Here is a 26,706-nt window from a genome sequence, read left to right as displayed (position 1 = left end):
TTTAACAGGTTGTTGTTCCTTTATGCTTTTGATAATCACATTAGAAAAGGAGGCCCTGTTACTACAGTTGAACTAATATGAACACCCAGTCCGACCTGTCAAGTAAATGTCTCTCTTGCATGAAATCGAATCAAAATAATTTTTTCAGTTGTCAGCGCTTACACATCCTGATGGGCCCGTGATTGAAACGGAATATGGTAATAACATGGGTACTTGAGTGTCTAGCGAGATTAATATAAAACCAGTGCATCTGTTTTCATTTGGGCTTTGTTTTCACTGAAGCCCCTGTGCGGTTCTGGAAAGAGCCTTGCGGGGCCCTTAAACAGCTCACAGCATTCCTCAGTTGGTACGATGTGTGTACTCCTGGGCCCCTGCTTTTTCTCTTGACAGTATGGGCCAAGAGAAGCCCAGTGAATTAGCAAAATGTCCTCAGACGCTAAAAATAGTTTCTCTCTGAACTTGTGTCAGCGTATGGGACTCATTTGATGTTTGTGTTTAATGTCTCTAGAACATGAAAACACATGATCAGTCCTTGAAAGAGTTGGAAACCGTAGTGGGTGTTGGGACTGTGTATGTGCAAGCATGCGCACGTTATGTGTTTGTAAGTGTTCGTGCACATGTACGTACTGTACGCCTGCGTGTGTATGGGTGTGTGTGGTAGTTTGCCTATTTTCTATTGGTTTATAGAACCACATGAAAGTTTCAGTGTGCTGGATGAGATTGTCTGTTTTTTTCATCACGAACAAGACCAAAAATATGTTGGAGCAGCCTCTACTATTGTGGGTTTTTTTTACTGATCTTGGTCCAGACTTTACCTCTTTGACCAGTGGATGTGAACTGTGGAGGTGTACATATGTTGCTGCCAATTAGCTGTTAGCTGAACACATCAAAAGTGATTAGAAAAACTCTTGCGGCATCATGCTTCTTCTTTTCTGCTGCATAGTCAAGCTTGTCGAAGTGAAAAGGTTCTTGTATGTATATATATATATATATATATATATATATATATATATATTGTAGATATTGTATCATTTTTATTATTCTATCAGGCAAAGGGGCCGCCAATAATAACTAGCCATTTGGCTAACTTGATTAATGTACATTGTTCCTTCTCAAATAAAATACATTGAAATTGAAATTATGATAACTTAGGGCTGAATGTATTGGAGTTGAAGGCCATTATGTGCAAAGGAGGAAAGGGGAACAATCAATCAGTCCACAGTTATGGTTAGAGTTTCATGTAAAACTCTCCAGTTTTAGACTACCTGCACTCCTTTATTCCATTAAAAAGCTAGCCTGCCTCCTTAAACAGTCATGTTTCCAGATGATCATATACTACCACCTGGAGCTCCAGACGACTACCTGCCCCCCCTCGCCCCTCCCTAACACTGTAGGTAACCCAAACTTGCAATGCAAACAGTGACTGAGCTCAACTTCAAAACAACTCTGTCTGCACTCGTTAAGGAGCCCAGCCTGCTCTGTTTCTCAGCATTTAAGAATTCCCATGTGGTTTGAAGCCTTTCTCTAATGAAGCACAATTAAAATGAAAAGAAGGTAATGAAAAATATTTACCCCCAGTCCAATGAAGTGGCTGGTGAAGTTGATGACTCCTCTTAATAAAAGCCATATGCCGGCTCTCATAAAATTCTGTTTTTGTGGCACAGATTTCTTAGGCGTTAGCGTTTGTGCCAGCGAGTGTATTAACTCCTGACACTGGGGTAGGAGAGTAGTAAGAGACAGTTTATCACTAGCAGAAGATCTGTACACTCGCATTGATTTATGCTGCAGTCTTCACCATGCCAAATCTCCAGCAGGGATAACCAGCCACTGGACAGAGTTAGATGTAAATCTGTTAAATGAGCGTCTGATTGATCGCAGAGGTGTTTATGGTGGACAACCCCTACAAACCAGGCGCATAGCTGATAATGTGCCTGGGCAGCACCAGCCCATCCACATTACTCACCGGCCCATCCAGCCAAGTTTGATCAAAATACATTTTGTAACATTAAATACAAAAAACAGATATATGGAAATAACTAAATATAACCTTGATTTATTGTTGACGAGAATTTGTCGTCTGATTAAAAGGAACTGTTGAAATAGTTGTAGAAAGTCTCCAGAATGTAATTGGTTGCTCTGGTTCTGACACGTAGACCTTCCTGAGCTGCCTTCAGCCAACTAGCTGACTTTTCATGGCGATTTAACAGTAACACCACAAGTATGGTTAAACAAAGTTTTCAATGTGTCATTTGATCAAAGTTGAGGAAGAAGAAACTCCACCGTCTCCATCGACTGAGTCCACCAGATTCATCAGCCCACAAGGAGGCTGCTTGCTCCCTGGTGGCATAGCACTTTCTTCCAGTCAGACTGATGCGGGTTCACTCATAGCCGCGGGAAGTAGGGGTGCTGGGGGAGCTGCAGCCTCCAGGTGGCTGCCAGCCTATAGGTCCATTTATGTTGTTGCAATAATTATTTTTTTTCTGTTGTCTGCAAGCCGGTCTGGCAAAAATAGACCCTGCCCACTCCCTGTAAAGATAGTGGTGCCAGTTAGAATTGTCTCTAGCAGCCTGACTACTAAAAACTGTAGTTATCAACTTGACAGGACAGGGGAAATTCTCCAGAGGAAACAGAAGTAAACTTTTAGCTTCTGAAATATTTATTAGACAGCTCTGATGGAGCTCAGGATTTATCAGGAAAACTGCTTCACTCCAAACAATTTCACTGAACGAACCTGGACTTAGTGTGTGATCTTTTGGATGTGTAGAGGAACACAGAACATCAGTTAACACTAGATCCTGACGGATCCTGTCGGCGTGTCAGGAGATTTACATAATCAATGAAGTTACACAGCTGTGTAAATGCGCACAGTGTCTCTCTCAATGGGGAGATGCACTGTGGTGGGATCGCTGCAAGTATTAAATAAACATTTTTTGTTTGAGTTGTTCAATAGTCAGCACCTCAGCACCCCCAACTAAAATCATGTTCTCAAGGCTATGGGTACCCCGCCAATTTATGTGCAATTTATGAACCACATTCACAACTAAATTTGTAGTTATTTTCCAGCACAGCCAAAGATGGAAAATTAAGGTGATTCTCATCAGTGTGGTATGGAAAGTTGGAATAGAGTGTAAGGATGCAGTTTTCTGTAAAATGTGCAGATTTGGTTTTTCATGAGCTGACCGGTACTGAAGCAAAATAGCTGTAAGCTATTGAATGAATGAATGCATGGGGGATATGTATCATGTGCGATTTCTGTCTTATGTTAACACCTTCTCTGCTGTCTCGGTTTATGTTTAGTTGCCACTTTGTGCAATAAAATGGTTAATTAACAGTGCCATGCACTGTAGAGACGATGTGCAGCCGGTCTTGCTGGTGCAAATATACTGTATTTTGGGCTGGATGGGCTATAAAAGATGCTTTTTGTCTATATGGTTGTGTACAGCTTTTGTAGACTGATTCTTTGTTGGTTGAACATGTTGGATAGGCGGTGTTTTGCTGTTGCCTTTGTGATGCAGAACATTGCAAAGTAAACTGGTCACTCATTTTTAAGTTTGTCTGGTTTTTTTCTGCTTCTAACTTTTCATAAGTCAGTTTTTCTGGGCAAAGATAGCCCACCCACTTTTGTATTGGCCCACCCAAAATTCAATTTCTGCCTACGCCACTGCCACAAACACATCAAAAAAACTCTTATTCTACATTGTATTCTTCCCCAATAAAGAACACATTTTGTGTGGCTCTGATGGGAAATGAACCACTGACCTTGGCTCTATCACAGGCATGCATCATTCTCCAAGCCACAGGCAAATCTTCTCATCTCAGGAAATTTCCCAAAATGAGTACAGTGACTTAAAATGCAAATATGTGCAAGAAGAATGAGAGAAATAAATTTCTCTGCCAAAAACAGATGACATGAAGGTTACAGGGCCAGAAAGTAGTTTGACAGTGTAGTGACACAGTGGAAACTTCTACCAGCAACCGAGGTCATATCTCCAAATTCTACAGATTTCGTTTTGAGTTTCTTATCTTCTGGATATCTTGTGCTAATTCTTACCTAAGTTCTTGTAGCGTAAACCTAGTGGCAACACATCTTTTCAAGCAGCAATAGGTGAAAATTGACAGTACAATTTACAAAAGAGGTTTGAGAGTTTATGATCCATGACATGAAGGAGACAGGGCTAGAATTATAATAATGAATAAATGATAGTTTGACATTGGAGTGATGCAGTGGAAACCTCTGCCTGCAACCAGGGTCAAATGTCCAAATCATTTTTACTGATTAAGTTGGCTTCAGCTTGGCTGAAATCTTACTCTGATCCTCGCTCAAGTTGTAGTCACCTAAACCTAACTAACCTTTTCATGTGACAAAAGCAAGGTGAAAATTCACAAAAGAGACAATCTATGTTTTGAGAGTCCATACTTATTTCTAAGAAATTTTATGAAAGTTTGTTGATTAAAAGTAGGAGAGACTTGTTTGTGTCACTCTTTCCTCTTTTGTTATATCGACTCTGGGATGTTTTTACATTAGTCGCTTGACTGAAGACGATAATCTTGATCTGAGGTTGCGATGTCACTGTCTCAACATATCAGAAATATCTCCAAGGCCACGTGTAGATGACATGAGAAGCTGTGGTACAGTAATTCTGTCAGAAGGGATTTGTTGAGAAAACAGACGGGAACAGGCCTGACAGATCTTATATATACACACTGTCCTCTAGAAATGCCGTTACATTCCCACGATGCTTTTACCAGAAGGCTTACACTACTGGCCTGCTGAACTTCTGTCCAATTCCAAGGGATATTTTTAAAGGAGAAAAAATCATCTCCCTTTTGCTCCCTGAGAGCCTAACAGGGTCCCCGTGCCGAGGCGCTCTCTCGGGCCTACGCTCTGATCGGATCCAGATGCTGCTGGAGCGTGGAAGGGGACAGCAGAGGAGTGTGGAGGCTTCACTGCAGCATTGATTGATAGAGGTCAAGATGAAGATGGGAGTCACATTTCTTGACTCTGAGCCCTCTCTCTCTCTCTGGTTCTTTCTTACACTCTCACTCTAGCCTATCTATCCCGTCTGCTGTCAGGTTGTCTCCTGTTGTCTGTGTTTTATGTGCCGTGTTGGGATGGTGTGGAGCGCGGCGGGGAACAGACAGCGTTATGCTTCAAATCTGGCTCTTTGCCTCACCTCTGCTGAGTCTTTAATGAACTCTTTTACAGTCAGAGGCTAAATCTCAACCGCGATTTATAGGTACCAAGAACCAGTTTTCAATTAATCTTTCTCTCTGCCACACTGTTAAACGTTAATTATAGTAAATGAAAAACAAAAACAATGAATGCAAATCCGTAGCAGAGAGAAGGAATGGAACTTTTTTTGTAGATTTTCCATCTGTGTGCAACATTTTCCACTGTATGTTTTCCTCACAGAACACAGTTATTCCTGTGTGTAAAAGTTGTGCAGATTCATCACTCAAAAAAAAAAAAACTTGAAAAATGTATGACTTATGCTGCAGATGTTTGGATTTTTGTTTTTCAGACTGGTATGTAAAATTATATAAATGAGCTTCTACAGGAGGTGGACTCAATGACACAATTCAAAAAAACACCACAAACTACAAAAATGCCTCAGAAATGGTGACAGAGTTAAAGCAATGCCTCTTTGGGATAAACAAAACATTATAAGCTACGTACAGTATTTGTTGCAGAACGTGCTTGCATTGCATTGTACAAATGTTGCTTTTATTTTGTCCGTCTCCTTGATATTGATTGATTGATCTTGATAACAACAAGATTTGTTTTTTGGCTGTCCTCGCTGATATGTTTGGGTTTTTTGCATCCCACTGGAAATGTCTGTCCTCTTTTCCCTCAGGACCATGCCGACTCTGCAGAGCTCCGCTGTCCTGCTGCTTCTTAGCCTCCTGATTGGTCTGTGCTGGTCTCTGAACCCGAGAGACCCCAATGTATGCAGCCTATGGGAGAGGTGAGGCCTTTTTGACTGTGAGAAGCGAATAAATGCTGTTGTTGTGGCTTGCACAATTTTAAAAGGATTCAAGAGGGTCAGTGTTGGTCAAAGACCTCATTTGTCACATAAAAGACCAAAAAAAAAAAAACCCCAGCATTACTGTGCTAAAGACTCATTCCAAATAGACTGGAAAATAACCTAATGTCTCAAAACTAATTTCACCATCTATTTTTGCCCTTTTGCCATCCAAATTGGTTTTCAAGAAAAAAAATTCATGGTCCGGTACCTACCAAAGGGCCTATCAGAGTATCATCCCAGCCAAAATCAAAATTCAAAGCCAACTGGCAAGTGCCTAGTGCTAATTTCCAACCTGAGGTATGTAGGATATTTACATCAATGCATAGCGTTCAAGTTCACTGAAATCCAAGAAATAATAAAGTCGAAGATCTTTTTCTTGATGCCTGAGACAGTAGCATTATTGATAAGATTTGTAGCGTCATCTGAGCTAATTTTTTGCATTTAAAATTAATAATGTTAAAATGCAGAATTTGCAGAATTCCTAACAAGTGAACAAAGAAAGTGTCACTTAATAAACAGATAGAATAAGAATAAAACAACTAATATAATTGCTGATGTGAGTGTGAGGTATTTTGAACAAGACTAAGCCAATAACATGGTCTTTTTTCAAAAGTAAAACTATTCTATTTTCTTTAAAAATCTTTTCTTTGATGAGTATGTCGTTCTGCTTCTCAGCTTCACCACCTCAGTGAAAGAGTCCTACTCTCATCCTTATGACCATGTGACAGAGGAGCCCTGCTCGGACCCTCGGACCTCCTACAGATGCACGCGCCACAGGTACCAGTAGCGTGATGACTCATTTCCTTGCAGGACTGACTTCCTGTTCCTGCCAACGGAGGATTTACTGTGTTATTCTTTCAGGATTACCTACAAGACGGCCTACAGACAAGCAGTGAAGACAGACTACCGCAAGAGATACCAGTGCTGTCCAGGCTATTACGAGAGCAGAGACAAATGTGTCCGTAAGTAAACGTGGAAACATTTTATTAAAAAAACAACATTTTAGTAATCCTCTCATTTGCATTCGTCATTGTTACTGAGACAGACATTTGGAAAGTTGAGCTGGAACCAGTGAAGAAGAAGACAAGTTTGGCAAGTTTCAGTCCTCAGCCAGCGGGGAACCAGAAGGGAGTTTTACACACCATTTCCTCAATTAATACCAAACTAAATCGATCCAAAGGCGCGAACATAAATAATTTTAAAGGTCCGATAAATGCAATCAGAGTCAATCAGTATGTTTACATGTAATGTTATTTATAAGACTCAGACACAATCACATCTTGTGATTTGAGCCTCTATAGGACTCACAACACTGTTGACAACACTCCCTTTGAGATTTTATTTTTCATTACATTAAAAAAGTGCCATGTTTAAAGCCCAAATGAAAATCTGTGTCAGGTAGAGAAGTATCAAACAGACTTACTGTAAGTGTGTGTGGCTACAACCACAGGACCGATACACTCCTCTACGCCAGACTCAAAACAATATCAGTAGTACACTGCAAACTAAAACGGTGCATAAAAAGAATTATAAAGACCTATCTCAAAATTCACTGAAGGAATAAAGTTTTTAAAAACTACATATATGTATTTTTGCCATACCTGAGTCTGTTTGATACCTGAAGGAGCCAATTTGGGCTTTAAACATTTTATTTTTTCGAATATAATGAAATATACAGTGATGCAGGTCCTTGCGAGGCTTTATCTGATCATTTCACATTTACTGTAGTAATCTGGTTCCATGGTTCTTTGTTAGGAGATATAAAATAATCCATTTCTAGTGTAGATGTTGAAACCATATTATTTGGCATTGCACAGAATAGCCATAGATCCAGCACCACAAAGTAAGGTGATGCTTGAATATAATGATGATGGAGGAATATTTTCAGCAGTATTCAAGCAAAATAACTAAATGTTTTCTATGGTTGTGGTTTGCAAGAGAAACAATATTGAGGAGAATAACATCATCACATTTCTGTACTAACAGTAAGCTGTTTTTTCCATGCAATGTGCATACTGTAGTCAATATGGGTAGCGCATGACACAAGAATGACCAAAATTATGGGTTCGCTTTCCCCAAGGCTTCTCATGCTGAAAATGCACTGTATGTACTGGCTGCTCTGGCTGGAATTTTGAACTCGAAACTGTGTATTGCTGTCGTCGTGTGAAAAGCCAGACACTCCTTTGTTGGTAATTTTCATAATTTCATTTACACATAATTTCGACGACTTTTATTTAATCAACAAATCATCTGTTAGTGATGAATTCAGAGGTGTGGCTGAGGGTTGACACTACATCATATGAACAACATCATTATGTTCCTGAATACTCACACATAACTATGACCTTCAAAAACATCAGAGCCAGTGTGCAGTCATGGAATAAATTATGTAGAAACAAAATTATATCAAGTTGAAACCAAGCTGTCTAAAAGAAGAGGTACTTTGAGGTCAGGTCAGGGCTTATTTTTGGAGGAAGGTGATTATTATTAATGAAATTGTTGTTGTTTTTTCTTGTATTTGTGGTGTTTTGGTATGGATATTCATTTTTGAGTTTAGTTTTTACTGATATCATTTGGGATCTTAAGATTTTATTGTTTAATTTTGCATTACATGTTTTGTGTCTGTCTTTTAACATCTTGTGATCATGTTGGAAACACGTGTTCTCACTTGGTATTCTTGGAATTCAGTGTGTTTTGTAGATCTATGTATAAATCAAAATCAAAACAGTTTGCAGGGAAAAAACATTTCTACATATGGATTTGATGACTAAATTATCATATATCATCCTAACAAACCAAGCTCTGTAGCAGAATACCTAATACCAATTCAAACCTTAACTCTAAGTACTTTTAAAGGGGACATAATCTGCTTTTTGTGATTTTCTGTCATTTATATACTGTTAAAGTGTCGGATGTTTATGTTAAACATGGTCAAAGCTTTAAAGTTTGAGGTGTACAGATGTATTGAAGAAGTCGCCATTACAAGTAAAGAATGCAGAAAAGAAGCGCAATCCAACTGCTATTGTTTGTTTACGTAGCCTCTGGAGCAACTGGAAGTCTGCCGAGGGCCAGGTCCCAGGAGCCAACCGATCAAAACAAAGTGTCTCATCAGGAGGAGCTACCTTAAAGAGACAGGAGCTAAAATGCCAGTTTCAGACAGAGGCTGAATTGAGGGGCTAAATAAAGGGCCAGTACAAGATAAATAAGGAGTTGAAACGTGCATGATATGTCCTCTGGAGTACTTTACCTTAAAGTTAATTGTCAATTTTAGGCAGTTAAACTCAACAATAAATGTGTGGGTGCAGCAGTAAAAATAAAAACCAATCTCATGCAGCTGTCAACAGTTAGCTGACACACTGTTATTGCTGATAGTCAGCGGTGATGCTTATAAACAAAGTGGAACAATGCATAGTCTCGTATTGGTTGAGAAAATTCTACCTTCGATTTACAAACCTTCTCATACATCGCTGGATAATTTCAGAAACGCATGATGGTAATAACAAGGTTGCCTGAAAAGCTGACATTTTGGAGATAATGGTTTTTTTCACCAAGCAGAGACAATATGCATTTTTGGTTGCTTATTGTTAACCCACCTTTTGTGGCAGTCTCCTGTGATACTGATACTTTCTTTTGTAGCCAAAACACAAAGGCCTTTGGTTTTACTGACTGACATCAAAAAAGCCACGATGAAGTTAATTGATGGATGTTTTGAGTTTTATAATTGAAATATCTCAGTGTTTATATCAGTGTTTTTGTTTTACTTTCTAAATAGGTATAATTTGATTTAATTATATTTACCTCCCTTATTTGATGACATGTTAGCCTTTTCTTAGATCCCCCAAATCTCCAGCCTCCACACCTTCAACTAGAGAGGAGAAAATAATCATTGAAATTATTGTTTGTGTTTGGATGGGAAGAAAAAAAAAACATGTGCATATACAGCACATGGTCGTCAGTAGCACGCGGTTTGAAAACACTTGTCTAGTGTAACAAAGATGAAGAAATCTCTGGCAGAATTATTGGTCCTCAGTCATAAATGCATGTATGAATTAAGATAATTAATAGCTGAACCATTTATGATGCTGGCACGAACGCAACTCAAAGACTCGCTTTCTAAAAAGAGGAAGCTCCTTGACAGTTTGAATGGCATCTAAGACTGGTGCCGTGCTTTCAATTATACGGTTGAGCCCAGCTGTTAGGCTGGCTCACGCACTGTTTATGATGGGTGGAATAAATTTACAGGGAAAGAATACAATTCAGCTGAATGGATTTTTGATTGAATAAAAAAAAAAAACTCAAAAGTGCAGCTTTGAAATAGATTTAAGAGGCACATGGTCTTAAATAATAATAATAATAATAGCCATTAATGTAGCGCTCTTATAAAAAGTGCTTCACAGTTAAAAGAACATAAAAAAACACACATTACACTAACAGGACATACATGGTTACTGCTTGGAAATGTTACAAAAAGCAAATATGAACACATTTACATCTATGTAATTTGAAAGGAAAATGACAAAAAAGTTGTGATTGAAACCAAGTCAATAAACTCAGATTTCAGTTGGTGTTTTATCTTGCAGAAAAGAACTAGTGGGTTTGTGTTATCAATTTTTTTACTGGTCTGATAGACATCTGTGATACTATTTTTATACGTCCTATATCAGTGATTCCCAACCAGGGGTACTTCTGCAGTTGCCAGATGGTACTTGGATAGATAATAGCTCAGCTAATCCAAAAGAAACAAAACAAAAAACAAACAAAATATGATTTGGTAAAAACACACAGCAGATGTTCTTCCACATATTTGAAAACTAGTTAAAGTTATACTATGCAGGATTTGTTGGTTGGTGTTTGTAAACGCACAGCGTTCGAAGATGGCCCCTCCTCCCCGGATCAACGATTAAGCGAGAGAGAGGGAGAGAGAGAGAGCAGTGGTGGTCAAGTGAGCTAGAGAGTGAATGAAGAGAGCGAGCAGCGCTGGCGAGAACATAGCCGTGAATCAGCTGAATAGAATGGTATTTTCTGATTGTTTCACGACGGTTAAGCCTGTGGTAAGGTGCTGCGTTGCCAGATTTTGTGTGAATCCTGTCTGCTATGGCCTCTCTGCTCTGTGTGTGTGTGTGTAGCTCAGCCCTGCCCTCGGTCAAGCAGACACACAGACCTGCAGCTCTTTATGTATCCATGGCACAGAGACAGAGAGCAGAGAAAGCAATGTAAACTGGTCACTACATTTTTAGAGTCCCGCCCTTACACCCTGTATGCTGTTATTGGCTGGGAGCTACACGCCCACTGCCCAAAGGTTGACACCCAGAAGTGTCCCAAACACAGCAAAATAATAAGAAAATAAGAAAATACAGGCAGAGGGTGGGGTACATCACCACACACTTCTAGTGGGTCATAAGTGAGGATTGAGAGAGATTATTTTTGTTTTAGGAAACTCCTGCATAGTATACCTTTAACACATGAGCAAAGAGGTCAAAATTCATTCAATTTATTTATTTATTAAACCTTTATCTATACAGGTTGGCTGAGCCTCAAGATATACATTATTTGGGGGAATTTGTTTTGGACTCCACACTGCAGTTCCACAATAAATTAACAAAAAAACAGCAAAAACACAGGTAACAAGAACAAATATGACATAAAACTACTTTTACAGCAGCATCCAGTTTACAGTTAAATGAAATCATAAGAAAAGTAACAAGGACGGACAAACACATTAATAAAACAGAAATTAGACATATACAATGTGCAGGCTCAATGAAAGCAGTCACAAGCAGGCAGCAGGCAAAATACAAAGCCAAAAGCTTTCCCACTACTATGTGGTAGTAATACAAATGCAAACCTGACCAAACCTACTGAAAAAAGATTTTTTTTAAAAGGGACCCAGCCTAAACATTGACAGTTCTAAGATCACTATGCCTTGCATGAATAAATGTTTTTTTTACATAGTTATTCATGTGGAAACGCATCTAGGTCAGTTGAAATGAACACATTTGGCAGGTTTTGCCGGGTCTGTTACAAATTCTGTCTCTCATCAACAGCTCGCTGCACCAAGGAGTGTGTTCATGGCCGATGTGTCGCTCCAGACCGTTGCCAGTGTGAGGGAGGCTGGCGGGGCAGCGACTGTTCCAGCGGTATGAGGCAGCCTTTTTCCCCTCGCTTACAGACATTTCCTCATCCTCTGTCTCTCCAGTTTGCTTTTCCTCCTTCCTTTTAGAACCTGGTGATATTTTGCTCTTTCTTATTTCTTTTCCTTTTTAACAAGGCACACACACACACATGCAAATAAACTTTGCATACACAACAGGAAATGACAACTGGACATTAGTCAAGTGGCTGATCTTCACATATTTCTCTCCATCACACACACAGGAGGCCTTTCCAATGGAAACAGCAAGGGAACATTACCACATCCACAGCAATGAGTCATTAATGTCAGCCTCAGTCCAGGAACCAGTTTACTAGTCCAGAAGGACACCGAGCTGCACCTCTACTTCTCACTGACAGTAATAGTCATCATTTTTATTACAGCTTTTCCTCATAATTATGCAAAGTGCTCTAAAGTATGAATAAAACAATCAAGTGCAATAAAGATAAAAACCTCTGACAAAGAAAAGAAAGAGCATATGTTTTGAGTTAAATACTGTTTCATATACTGAAAATAGCTATAGTCCATTAAAAAGAGTTAAGATAGAGACATTAAATCTGCTCTTTCTACTCACTGATGTTTTTTTTTTACAAAAATAAAGTCAGCAGAAATAGTTATATAATAGTAATTAAAGGCACCAATTCAGAGCAGTGAGTCTAACGCTGTTTGGTTTGTATGAAATCTCCTTAAACTTGATCGCCCAAACAATGTGGAGTGTGAAACCAGAGCCACATTTCACTGGGCTGCTGTTCCCCTCACTGAAATGAAGTTTCCACTACCTTCAGCCCGTTTCATCGCGCTCAGCTGGGTCAAAAGTACACAACCCTCCTTCATTTTTCCCCCTATTCCTCTACAGAGAGAAGGAATTAGCTTTAACGGGTAGTGGTTGATGCCTTGACAGGGGGATGATGGGAAAGGGAAATGGAAAATGTTACCCCACTCTCACTCTTGCAGTTCTCTCCGTCTCTCCTTACACTCCCTCTCTACCCGACCTCTCACTTCAGTTTTCTCTTTTCTTTCTTTGTTTTCACCCGTTCTCTCTGCTCTTTTTCTTGTCTTCCACTCCTCTCTCTCTCTTTCCAGCCTTGGCTCCACAGTATTGTCCTATAATGGAGTCTTTTTGGCAGAATAAGACCCAACACTTCCTGGATGCCTGTGTGTTGAGCTATCTAACTGTGGGAAAGAGGAGAGGGGCCTGAGGTTTTCAAACTGAATACTCTTAGGACTGTTTGCCCATGAATATGGAGACTAGAAGAGAGGAGGGGGAAGTGTACTCAACACTCTTCACCATATACAGGAAAGAAGGAGACTGAAAGCGAGGAGGGGGGAGAGTTGAGATAGAAGAGACTGAAAAATAGGAATATAGTGGTAACGGTAATGATTGAAGTAAGAGAGAGGGAGGAATGTGGCTCATTGGGAGCTAAAAAAGTGCCATGTCAAAGTAGTGTTTGCTTTACGTAAGCTTTGTTTTATAGCAGATTTTGATAGAGGAACCAAGAGAGCTGGAACTAAAAATGAGCCGTGAGGTCCGGTTAGAAGTCCAGAAGATTATGTGGATTTTGGACACAAGCAAAACCTAAACTACTGCTTTGACAATACACAGGGGAAAAAGAAGAATTTTCCCACCATATCAGTGTGCATTCCTTATTAACAGTGAAGAGCTGCCAGTTCTCAAGTGTGTGTCAATCAATGTGTTTACATGCCTGCAATATCACAGATACTAGTTTGTATCACTGTAGAGGTTGTGTTGTCGATGCTCTGCGTGGATACGTATTCATATCTCTGTCGCTAAAAGTTAGTAAAACTTAATTTATTCATGAAGTCTCATTGAGATCAAGATCTCTTTTGAACGGAAACCTGAGAGCAAATTATACATTAACACACAACACAAGTTCACACAAGTGGTCATCACACACACAGACATGCTGATTAAAACATTGCGTTAAGCAAAATATCAGCAAGTAGAACTTTAAAACTTAAGCAAACTTTAGTTGTTTTTGCAGTTCATCCCAGTAGTGAGGTGCAAAGTACTGGAAACCATTCTTCCCCAGTGTAGAGTTAGTATTGTACGAGGAACAAGGATAACCTGATGATGGCCTGGTGTGCAGCAGATCTAATAGTATACAAGATGGTATCATCAGCATAAAAATGGACATTACAATGCTCAGTTGGAAAATAAATATATGTTTTATTGCGTATAGAGTAAATAGCAAGGGGCCTATATTTGATCCTTGAGGGACACCTCTAAGAAAATAGTCTGAAAATTGTAACAGTACAACAATTTACATGACCCAAAAATACCCAATAGTAAATTGTAATAAAAGCTCTAAAATGCCACAGTATGCCAGCTATATTGTGATGGCATTGACCTCTCAAATATGCCATCTCAAAAACTGAATTCTTAGTTATTAGTTAACTCAGCAGCAAAATCTCTAAATCTAATATTATTTATATATACTCTAACAATTTAAATACAGCTAAATGCAATTTACTGATAATTACATGTCTGATGTTAACTGATAATATTATTGAGGTCTGTAAGTGCAACGTCAACAAAAATCCAGATGATATTTAACAAAACAAATTGACAAAAGCAACAAAATGCTGTGTTTCATTCTGGTTGGAAATCGGTAACACCTGTTAAGCCCCATGGATGAGAATTGAAGTTAAAATTTAGAAGCCTGAAACCTAGCCTGGGGCTCAGGGGTCACAATCAAGTGAACCCTCCATACAACAGGTTCATTTTAGGGCATCAGTTGCTACAGTAACAGACACAGACCTTCAGTAAACTTCAATGGTTTGTGGAACAGGGGCTTTTCTTTGACCGCAAAATCCAGGATTTTTGTAACTGATCAGGCTAACTTGTGTTTTTGAAAATGTCACTGTGTGTAAATGTCATGTTTAATGAATTTTCTGTTGTGGTTTGTGCTTCAGGGTGATTGACATTTGTTGTGTTACTGTGATAAATAATCAAACATAAATAATAAAACATGCTGTAGGTCTCTGAACTAACATACAAATATGCAAACACTTTGAAGGAAAATTGGCCATGAATGCTCCTTTGTTGTCAAATGACAAACTTCTGGCAATTTTGGGTTGATCTCTGCTCTTACGTCATTACAATGATGAAGTTGGACACACTTAGGCCAAGGTCAGCATATTTGATAAAGGTAAACAAACTCAACAGCACTGTTAGAGGAATCATGAACTTGGAGATGTATGTTTACATGCAGATAAACAAACAGATGTGATGAGTTTTGATATTGGTCAGTGGAGGGCTCAGACTCTGCCAGATGGTTTTAGCACAGTTGCTCAAAGATCACACATCCAATCTGGTAAATTTTATCCATTCACTCATCCACTGGCCATATCAGCCCTGTAGACCCTTCAGTAAATCTCCTCTGCTGTCCTGGAGAATGTCTGTATAAACTGAAATTGCTGCTGCAGCTGAGTTTCTCATTACTCAACGTGACACAGTCCGGCAGACCCTCTCTCCAATGCCCACACAAAGAACAAGTGAAGTTATGATTCATTTAAACAAAAGAGGCAAGGGTCCTGCTCCGAGTTAGTGCAATAAACACTACGGTCCATGGCAGCGTGCTTTGCTCCAAGCCAAATTTGGCTCTACTCTACCTTCTGTGTAGTTGTCAAAGCAGTGCTTGTGCTTTTCAAAGCTGTGGCAAGACATATGTGCAGCAGAGGCAAAGGTAAGGGGGGAAAAACTGGGACACATATGACGTGTATCTCAGGCTCTGGTGAACAGTTGATTGTGTGCATAAATGTGTCGCTCACCATTAAAAAAAAAAGATGATTCATAGAAATCATCATGAAATTGTTGGAACCATTTTTAGCTTGAGAGAAGATAACTGACGCCCATCCATCAGTGATGTCAGCCCTATCGGATATCACATTTTCTCCATGATGTCCAAGACAGTTGGAGTTATTGATGAGAAATTTGAAGAATGCATGCATGACCAATCTGGGTTCTCATAACATGATAACGCGACCCTGTGGACTGAGATCTCTCTTAATCATGAATTGAAATCCAAACCTTGTGCGAATCTCCACTGCACGCTAACCACCCCCAGAGCTAATCCTCAGGCTTCTGTAAAATTAACCATTTAAAACTCGTCCGTCTTGTGAGCTCCATGCAAATCTCCCTGCCAATTTGAAATTTTTTGTTGGTAATATAACACTCCTGAGCTAAAGGGGCAGATTTGGATGTGGAAGCATGAGCGAGATCCACATGAATGTGTGGAAGAGACATTATGTACCCCTAAGCACTCTTCCTCTCTTGCGTGTGTTCTGTTCTTCATCTCTACGCTGCAAAATTTAATCGAATCTCTTTCTATTTATTTGTTTTTCATGACATCATGTATTACTGTAAGTGTACACCATGGTGTATGGGAGGAAAATTGAATGAGAAAAAACAAAAGTGACTCAATCGCCATACTTGCACTGTATGCAAGTTAGAGTAATCATGCGTAATCTTATTTTGCGTAAGTGTTTTTATTTCCTCGCATGGAATAGGTTTGACTCAATGTTTAGGGAAGCAGGCCCACAGTATTACTGGAAGCTGACTGGTTTGAATCGCTGGAAAATGTGGGCAGTGAGAGTAAGAAGCTCCCTGGTGTGAATGTGCATAGCTGTTTAAGTGCAGAAATGTGGAAGGTGATTTAAAAAAAACTGTTCTGGATCATGTTTGGAACATGTTTTTAAAAAGTGATTTTATGTCTTATGCAAGTGTGAAATCCAGAAAACAAAGCAAATCACCTAAAGAAAACTTTTAAAGTTGTAATTTGTTTTGTTTTTTCAAGAATTATTGTTCTTTTACCTTTTAGCCTGTAATGACAAACAGTGGGGCCCCAGCTGCAGTCAGCAGTGCAAATGCGAGAACGGAGCTCTCTGCGATCCTGTCAAGGGGGCATGTCAGTGTCCACCCGGGTACTTAGGACGCTACTGTGAAGAGTCTTGTCCAGCTGGCACCTTCGGGAAGGGCTGCATGCAGAGGTGCAAGTGTGGGACTGGAGGATCCTGTGATAAAGCAACAGGAGAGTGCTTGTGTCGGGACGGATTCACTGGGACTTTGTAAGTGCGCTACCAAAAACATCTTCAAATAGTATCTGAGGACATGCATTCCAAAATACTATTGAATATATGAATAAAGTAAAAATCATTTAAGCCCCCATCTACTCAAAAATGTGTTTTGCCTCTTGTTACTTCACTTGAATGTTTGACCTGTGCAGAATGATGTACGTGCAGAGTTTGACACTCAAAGACTGTTTTCACATTCATCTGAAGAAGGGGGACAGTTTCTCTGTCCTCACCTTAAATCTGAGTTTAAAGATTCCCTCCAGAAAATATACAGTACCAGTACAAAAGTTTAGACACACCTAAAAATCCAGAATCTGAGAATATGCAAATGTTTTTCATTGCTTTATTGTTTAATTGCTTTATTCAGGATGTCTCTTACTTCACTAAGAAGCCCATTTTTAGTGTACAGTATGTTCAGAGCCTTTAACTCAGGTTTTTGATGAACACAGAGAAACTTTCCTTCTTCAGCTGATGAATGTGAAAACAGCCTTCAAGTGTCAACATCTGCAAAGACATCATTCACAGTGAAGATCAAACATCCGACTGAAGGAACATGAAGCAAAACACATTGCTGAGTGGAGCGAGGGCTTAAACCACATGTTACATACTTAGGAAATTTGACAATGTAATCTGTTAAAAAGTGTTATTGTTTTTGGTATAAGACATTTTTAAGACCTAAGAGATGCTGTTAATTATTTCATATGAAACTATCATATGGCACTTGATGTAGTTCTTCCTTATCATTATTATCATCATTATCTTCATTAATTTTCTCAGGAGGTCTGTCTGACACCAATCCTACTATTACATTTTAATATGGCAAAAAAAAGGCCCTTATGTATGTTATACTACATGAGTCATCTGTTACGCCCTGTTTTTCAGATGCCCCTGAGGATGAGTAAGGAATGAAAATTCTTCCCCATTAGATATTAGTGGAAACTGTTAATACTGCCAATGTGAAAACACAACATACCACATTGGGCTACATAAAAAAGGGGGCTTGGCAACAGTGATTATGAGATAAAACTCCTTGATGAATTGTGTATATTTGAAGTATATCCATGTTATTTTACCTCCAGAGTGCATTAGAAAATATAATGTCCCAACACTGTACAACACGTAGTTTCAGCCAAGAAATCTGATTGGTCAAAGACACGTTCCAACCATGCTGATGTCTTCCATAAAGCATGGATCGCAGCGATGATGCCAAGTCTAGTAATGAGGGAGCTACTGTTTATATTTTTTTTTTTGCTCTCTCCTTTTTCCATCTACTTTTTTTTAACTACTTTCCTTCAGAGTAGTTTAGGAGGATGGGCTGTTTGCATTGTTAATTGTTGTCTAGAAGGTCGTTTTTGGAGCAATTGTGGATGTAGAGTTACATGACTTCCAATTTTTTAAGCTATGGAAGTAGTGACATCAATATCTCAGCCTTTGTACTGATGCTTTAATACCTAATTTCATGAAAGCATTGAAAACAGTTCAAAAACATTTACTCAATTCCTCAGGAATGTCCCTGGACATGTGGATTGTTTTCGACTAAGTGGTCTATTATACTGTTATTAAGCATCTACTCCATCCTCTTCCCCAGCTGTGAGAAGGCGTGTCTCAGGAAATGCCAGCCACGATGCTCCTGCCAGAACGGTGGTATCTGCAAGGGCAAAGGGATCTGCGCTTGCCCCCCTGGATGGACGGTACGTTTTCAAGTTGAAGCCCATGTTGACTCTGCTGTTATCTGTGGAGGTCGCCAGATTTTAAATTCAGTCTTAGCTCATATGTTTTATTCCAGCTGGCTCCCAAATTTGGACAAGAAGTCTTTTTTTTTTAAAAACACTTACTTATTTCTAAAGACATTTTGAAGGCAACCTGTCATCTCTGGAGACATGGAGATGCTTTTCCAGTAATGTGAAAAACTCATCATGAGAAATTCTTTGTTTCTGGGAGACATGTGTGAGACAAGTCATGATTGTACTCCTAGCAAACCAATTATTTTTAACTGTAAAAAAGTTGCTGTGTTGGCATCTCATTCCAGTATTTGCAGTGATGCATTTACTGTCATTTGCATTTGTCTTTATCCCTTTTCGGTGTGCTTTTCCTTATCTTTCTGCAGGGTGAAGTTTGCACAGAACGTTGTCCAGAGGGAAAGTTTGGACCAAACTGTGCTGACGAGTGTGTCTGCCACAACAGGGGCAAATGTGACCCTGAAACTGGACAGTGTCAGTGTGCCAAAGGTTTCACTGGTAACAGGTGTGTATGTTGTAATGTGTGAAAGTGTCGATTATGTGCCTGTATGTGCTTTTCTTTGTGCTTGGGGCCCTCCTATAGGCCCATTCATGTCATGATGCCTGGTAAAGTCTTCTCCCTCCTTTAAACAGTTGTCGATTTAAGCCCTATTGTGTCTTTATGTAAAACTGCAAGACATTAAAAAATGTAAAAACTATTTATCAGACATGAGTGACAAATACAGCCTAATGTCTAACATTATACTGGCTACCCACAATACAAAATGGACGTTAAGATTTGGTTTGTGGTTCATGAGCGAATCAACAACAGACTCCTGCATTATTTCCTATTTGTCCAGCTCTTCTCTGTATCTATATAACCTTCTGCTTTCTGCTCTCAGGTGTAATGAGGAGTGTGCTGTGGGCACGTACGGTCAGGACTGTAAAGGTGTGTGTGACTGTGCTAACGGCGCTCGCTGCTACAACATTGATGGAGGCTGCCTATGTGAGCCGGGCTTCAGCGGTCCACAGTGCAGAGACAGGATGTGTGCTCACGGCAAATACGGCATGCACTGTGAGCGCACATGTCTCTGTCAAGACAAACACACACTCAGGTGAGTGGGTGTCTGGAGAAGATTTAAGCTATGGAAGTATTTATCTGAGGCAGTGAGTGCTAATCTGGGGGCAGGATTTAATCATCTCATTGGTCGAGTTAATTAAACTTCAATGAACAGAGCTACTGAGGCACAATTTTTCATGAGATAGCTAGCCAGGTATCCCCATATAGATCGTAGTTCACAGCTCCTTGGAGGCCTGGGGCCCATCTCACCAAATGACTTGCAACACGAGATCATTTACATTAATTTTGACACATTTAACTATTCAAAAGAAACACCATACTTCAGACCCATTCATGAGGATGCGAGAGGAGTGTAGGACACACAAATTCATCAGCGATTTGTGGGTGGCAAACATTTATGAAACGGGGCACTGGCACTATTTGCAATCTGAGCATAAGCAGTGCTCGCAAATTGCTTTTGTGAAATGGGCCCCAGTCCCAGTCCCCCTGTTTAGCAGAGTTTAGGGTAGATGGTGGGAAAATTTACCCAAGATAATTGCCAAAGTCATCAGTTAGTCCTCATCCTTGAAGACTTTTCTCTTCTGAACATGAAGCATATTATTAGAAAAACATCCTATAAGGCATAAATCTCAATTTTGTGAGGTCCAAGTATGTTTTCAAGGCCACAACACCTGGTTGGCCTGATGAACTCGTTGTGTACATATGTGTCCATAAAACAACTGGGAGGAGATCTGTTAACAGCTGAAGACAGCAGTTGCAGGTGGCTTTCCTCTTTCAGACAGGGCTTGATATCTCCCTCACTACAAATATCCACAGACCCATTAGAATACATTGTTCACAGCTTACAGAAATGAATTATAGATGTAATTTATCGTAGTAGAGAGTTATTTTCTTGTTTCGTTTGTTCTTTTGTGTGTGTGTGTGTGTTTCTTAAGCAAAGTCAGCAGTTCCATTGTGTTTTTGCTGTGATTATATCATATGAATTTCTGTTTTCATTGACCAGCTGCCACCCAATGAAAGGAGAGTGCACATGCCAGCCAGGGTGGGCAGGACTGTACTGTAATGAGACCTGCGCTCACGGTTTCTACGGTCATGGCTGCCTGGAGCCGTGTCTGTGTGTGAATGGAGGGGTGTGTGATAGTGCCACCGGCCAGTGCCACTGTGCCCCCGGGTTTACGGTGAGTCCTTGAGTATGTCTTGATTTGATAAATAATAGCTCTCAGATCTAACATGTAACCTCTTAATTGTACTGTATGTGTAATGTCAATATCTCATCTAGCCTGCCTTCTAGGGTTTATTATTAAAGTTAATGTTTTATTATTATAGGGTGTTCACTGTGAGAATCCATGCAAAAGTGGCACCTACGGCAAGAACTGCTCCCTTGAATGCTCCTGCGAGAACTTTGTCGACTGCTCACCGATCGATGGGACGTGCTTCTGCAAAGAGGGTAAAAAGTTTACACAGAGACAGACACTGATGAAGAGGAAATGTGTCTGAAAGTCAAATTTTGACCTGTTAACCTTTTATCAACCATGTAACCAGTTTAACATGGCTGACGGTCCTTCGTATGTCTGCAGGCTGGCGAGGGCTGGACTGTTCGGCCCCCTGCTCTGAGGGAACCTGGGGCCCAGGTTGCAATGCCACCTGCCACTGTGCCAACGGGGCAAAATGTAACCCTGCAGATGGATCCTGCACCTGCACAGCCGGCTGGCAGGGGGCGCGCTGTGACCAATCATGCCCAGTGAGTGCCTGATTAAGACCTTTTAGCTTAATTTATTTGTTTCCAAGGTGATACTTAAAGATCCATCAGATAATCACAAACCAGAATATCCAAACTCAAATCCATTATATGTTCAGAAACATAATAATTAACCCTCATAGTACAAATCACTCTGCATGGAGAGACGATTATGAATATCATAAATGAAAAGGTGGGTAAACTCTTACCTACAGCCAGTCATCTTCAAAATGCAGACAACCACCAATAAAATCTAAAAAAAAAGGTATATTTAATTAAACTTGCGTCACTTTGATGTATATGGATGGAGTTATTCCCCCATTAATTCTCTTTGTTTGTCTCCCAAAGCTACGAAAAATGTCCTGGGCTTAAGCCACAGCGTTGCATAAAAATACATGACACTTTGTAAGATAATACCAACGCTAGAAGATAAGAAAAATGCACCATATATTTATTCTATGTCAAGTTGAGTAGACAAATGAGGTGTTATCTTTGATAAAACTAATACACAAATCATAAGGGTGATAATTATACAGAACATGTCAGTTGTGATTGGACAGCCTGTAAAAGTGTCGTCCAGCTTTTCATCCCTTACCTCACACTCTGTATGCTTTAATCTGTGTTTTTGGATGTGTATTCCTCTTGTCTTTGCTGTGCCAACCCGCCAGGCTGTCTATACTACAACACACTGCCAGTGTAGTATTTTGTCTGACTCTGACTGAGCTGGCTGAATGTTGAAGAGATTCCCCTGACAATTCTCTGCCCGTTGGCATTTGTTCACATGTGCAGATGGGCACGTTTGGGCCAGGCTGCCTGAAGAGGTGTGATTGTGTTCATGCCGATGCCTGCCAAGCTACCACTGGGGAGTGCCACTGTCTGCCAGGCTGGTGGGGTAAGTGATGACGTCCTCCCGGTGTCGTTGCCAGCTTGGCTTCAATATCACTGATAAGGCTGGTCCAACAAAGCTGAGTGAGCCACAGGTTTTCAACCATCCTCACTGTCTTTGATTCTGATTGCTCTGTTCTCCGACTTGAAGGACAGTCAATGGTTTTGCATATTTTTGACCATTATCTACAAATCTACTTGACATGTCATTTTGACTTGTCATTTTTTAAAATATGCCATTGAGTTTTAAATTGAAGGTCTACCTTTTACGCAGCTATCGGGTTTCATTCACATTTTAGTTTGAAACTCGTCACAGTGATCAATTTGACCCTTTTTTAGTCATATTTAAGTGTTCATGGATGCAGGAAACAACCAAATTCATATTATCCTGTTTACATTGCCTATGTTTGCTTATCATTTGTTACCTTGCAAGGCAGCTCGATTCGCAATGTCACAAATCACATGAGATTCCATTTTGTCAGGCTTCAAGTCATGCGCTTGCGTTCGACGCATCCTATGAGGAGCTACTGGCAGCTACAGGCATGGTTTAGATGTGACAACAGCGGAAAGGGACTATTTGTTCTAAACAACAATGGCGGCTTCAAAAGAGGTTAGCGTAGAGGCTGCTTTAGCATCAGTAATATCAGAACTGGAGAGTATTTCTCCATTGGAAGAAGAGCAAAGTAAGGCACTGAAGGCTTTTATCGATAGAAAAGATGTTTTTGCTCTTCTCCTGACTGGCTTCAACAACAGCTCTCCTACTACGTCATATGGTTCGTTGATCTGATTGGTTGAGGTTAAACAGTGATAGATGGTGATAGACAGATGGTTCATCCAAAAGTATTTTTTTAAAGTGCCTCCCCTTTTCCAAACAGTTTCCAAGGACGACCTCTCAGATGGTTCTGTGTAACAAACCATCTGCCACGTCAGGTTATTTCATTTGTCCTCTGGGTTGGATTTTTCATGCAGAGGATGAAAGTAACTAAGTTCATGTAATCAAGTCATATACCAAAGTACAACTCTAAGATGTTTCTTAAATATTTTCTATTTTGGGAGACTTTATTATTTCGATATTTCAGGGGCAAATAATGTACTGTGAAGTCCACTGCTGCTATGTGATAGATGTGGTTATGAGTTAATTCACAAATGTTTCATTTAACATAAAATAAGGTAATAAAACGACACTGTTGCCAGGAAAACAGTCTTGATTTATCTTGCTGACAATGTATTTTTGGCATTATATAGTGAGAGTTTTACAGTTCTTACTTCTTTCTTCTGTACTTGATCATCCTGTAAAGGAGCATGTAAATCCTCTACTGATCTCAAACCGCAGAAACCCCCAAATTCAAAGTAGGAGGTTTTCACCCAACAACAACATGTTGCATTAATGCAGTTTTAATTCCCCAACAGTAATTAAAAAGTCAGATTTAGCTCCATTTGGACATTAAAACAATAAAATTTGATTTGCAGGTTAATGTATCAAAAATTTAACACTCTCAAAGGATCCATTTTTCTTTTGATACCTGAATACATTTATTGCTGATGCTGGTTAACTTTTACTAAAAGCAGGACTCACATTTTTCCCTCCAGGTCCCCGCTGCAGTGAGCCATGCTCAGAGGGCCTCTGGGGGCGCCACTGTAACCAGACCTGTTTCAAGCATTGCCCTAACAGCGATACATGCTTGAGGGAAACTGGAGCATGTGTGTGTCGCCCGGGGTACTGGGGAGTTACCTGTCAGAACAGTGAGTGTTGTTATTGGACAGCTAACACACAACTCAAATCTAATCAGAACAAACCCTGAGCTGCGCTTGATTTACTGTGTAACATCCGCACTTGCTTACTCTTTGTCTCTTCGTCTGCTAGAATGCAGAGCTGGGATGTATGGTGACCAGTGTAGTATGTCCTGCCCGTCCTGTGGCCAGTCATACCGCTGCCACCATGTGACAGGAGAGTGTGATTGCCTTCCTGGATACACTGGACACAACTGTGATCAAGGTTGGTATTTAACATCAATAATTATACAATCATGTACAAATTGAATGCAGTTACTGTATGCTTTGCTGATTTCAAACAGGGATAAAATGTTACAGGAATATTCTACATTAGTCACCATATAATCTAGAGCAGGTCATTTTACAGGTTGCATTGTGTGTGTTACAGTTTGTCCAGCTGGCTATTACGGCAAGCATTGCTCTGAAGTGTGTGTCAACTGTGCCAACAACTCCACATGCGACCAGCGGAACGGTCACTGTGAATGTTTGCCTGGCTGGACGGCTACTGACTGCTCCATACGTGAGTGTGATGTTATATAGCATTCAACAAAAGTGCCTTATCTCTAGTAAATGCAGTGTGATTGCTGTTCACTGACTGACATGAAATATGACTGCAGCGAGACGAGTACAGCTGATTTCTGCAGCAATTTCACCATAACATCCAAGAGGCCTCTGTGGTGTTATTAACTTACTGCTATTATCAGCACAAAAGTGACTGTTATCACCAAGGTCCTGACAGTTGTATTGAACATCCTCTTGAGTGTTTTGTCTTTGCTGAACATATTTATAGTTTAATATTTCTTGAGAAAAATGGAACAGAATAAAATCTTTAGACATAAATTCTGATAAATTCTGAATACAAATCTGGTGAATTATGAGCACACAAATGGAGCAGTATTATCTTTGCAGCATAAATAATGCTGGATGTTATATTTACCACATGTTTTCCAGCATGTAGTCCAGGACGTTTTGGAGCATTCTGTGCTCAGACCTGCTCCTGTCCGACCAACTCCATCTGTGACCGGTTTACTGGGGACTGTGTGTGTGAAACTGGAGATGACTGTAAACAAGGTAAAAATACAAACAGATTTTCCCATGAATATAGGAGCTAATACAGTGACTTTCATTGACTTTGCTCTGCAATCTGCCTCTTCTTTGTGATTTAAGTGCTGCAAACTTGATGAGATAATGGATCCATTTGATCGGTCTATTTCTTGAAAATGATGGTTAAAAACTTCATACCACTGCCTTGATAATCCATTTGTGAATTCAATTGATCGGAATTACCCATTTCCTTCCTCTTGTCCCACCCCAGAGGCTGAAAGTTAATTAAAAGCTGTTCTAGTCTCTATTCTTGAGTTCTCTTTTCACCCCCTGTTCGACAGACTCGTCTGAGCAGTCAGGCAGCGTAATGGTTCCTCTTCCGCCTGGTGAGAGGGAATCGTGGGGGGCCATTGGCGGCATCGTTGTGCTAGTCATCCTGGTGGTCCTGCTGCTGGCTCTCCTGCTGCTCTACCGCCGCAGGCAGAAGGACAAGCAGAACAACACACCAACTGTCTCCTTTTCCACCAGCCGCACAGTCAATTCTGAATATGCTGTCCCAGGTACAGTACGGAGGATATTTCTGACAGGTCATACAATGCAGCGAGAGTCAATCAGAAAATGTTGGGTAGCTAAAACATGAGAAAAAAAATCATACGTAACATGTTTTGCTGTTGTTGAGTTCACGTGATATTTATACCACTTTGAGCCCTTGCAGCCTCTCTCTCTCATGAGGGTTCAGGGCTTAGGCCTTAGGGGGGACATTGGGATTGGGCCTTCAAGGGGTTAAAGGTGCAATGTCTGGCATTTTAAAACTGACAATAATTTAAGTTATTTTATATATAATAGAGCTACAACTAACAATTATTTTTTGACTAATCGTTGCAGCTCTAATGTATAACTGTCAAATGAGATGTCATAACAAGTGAGCCCATGGCCAAGACAACAGCCTATATTGTATCTCATGTCAGTGGTTTTGTTAGTGGTAGTGTTTCTCAAACATGAGATCATAATTCTCATGAATCTGATTGTTTTACTTTTGCAGGAAAGCGTGTAAATGTGTGCATATAAAAAGAGTGAAATCATTTTAAATGCTGACCAGTAAACATTAGGTTACAGTTCACTTCCTACAGTGGATATGTAGCCTTGTTGAACAAAATTATCAATATATTTTGTTGGAGTTTGTGTATAATGTGGTT

At 40.0% G+C, this 26,706-nt stretch overlaps 1 protein-coding gene across 3 annotated transcripts in view; it reads left to right on the top strand.

Annotated features, from left to right (window-relative positions):
• The window catches only part of pear1 (platelet endothelial aggregation receptor 1), a 53,113-nt gene that overhangs the window by 20,231 nt on the left and 6,176 nt on the right, over positions 1-26,706 (top strand). For all 3 annotated transcript variants that reach the window (XM_042423279.1, XM_042423278.1, XM_042423281.1), the window contains exons 2-18: positions 5,856-5,966; positions 6,702-6,803; positions 6,888-6,988; positions 12,071-12,163; positions 17,019-17,265; positions 18,860-18,962; positions 19,379-19,515; positions 19,892-20,104; positions 21,074-21,248; positions 21,397-21,517; positions 21,648-21,811; positions 22,598-22,700; positions 24,284-24,436; positions 24,558-24,689; positions 24,855-24,986; positions 25,418-25,537; positions 25,852-26,070. In XM_042423279.1, coding sequence (XP_042279213.1) covers positions 5,860-5,966; positions 6,702-6,803; positions 6,888-6,988; positions 12,071-12,163; positions 17,019-17,265; positions 18,860-18,962; positions 19,379-19,515; positions 19,892-20,104; positions 21,074-21,248; positions 21,397-21,517; positions 21,648-21,811; positions 22,598-22,700; positions 24,284-24,436; positions 24,558-24,689; positions 24,855-24,986; positions 25,418-25,537; positions 25,852-26,070 — 2,422 coding nt within the window. In that variant the 5' untranslated portion in view covers positions 5,856-5,859. The remainder of the gene's footprint in view (positions 1-5,855; positions 5,967-6,701; positions 6,804-6,887; positions 6,989-12,070; positions 12,164-17,018; positions 17,266-18,859; positions 18,963-19,378; positions 19,516-19,891; positions 20,105-21,073; positions 21,249-21,396; positions 21,518-21,647; positions 21,812-22,597; positions 22,701-24,283; positions 24,437-24,557; positions 24,690-24,854; positions 24,987-25,417; positions 25,538-25,851; positions 26,071-26,706) is intronic.

The sequence above is a fragment of the Thunnus maccoyii genome, chromosome 10 (assembly GCF_910596095.1).
Source record: "Thunnus maccoyii chromosome 10, fThuMac1.1, whole genome shotgun sequence".
In the NCBI taxonomy this organism is placed as follows: Eukaryota; Metazoa; Chordata; class Actinopteri; order Scombriformes; family Scombridae; genus Thunnus; species Thunnus maccoyii.
The sequence above is the reverse complement of the archived record's forward strand: the minus strand, read 5'-3'. Positions and strand labels throughout refer to the sequence as shown.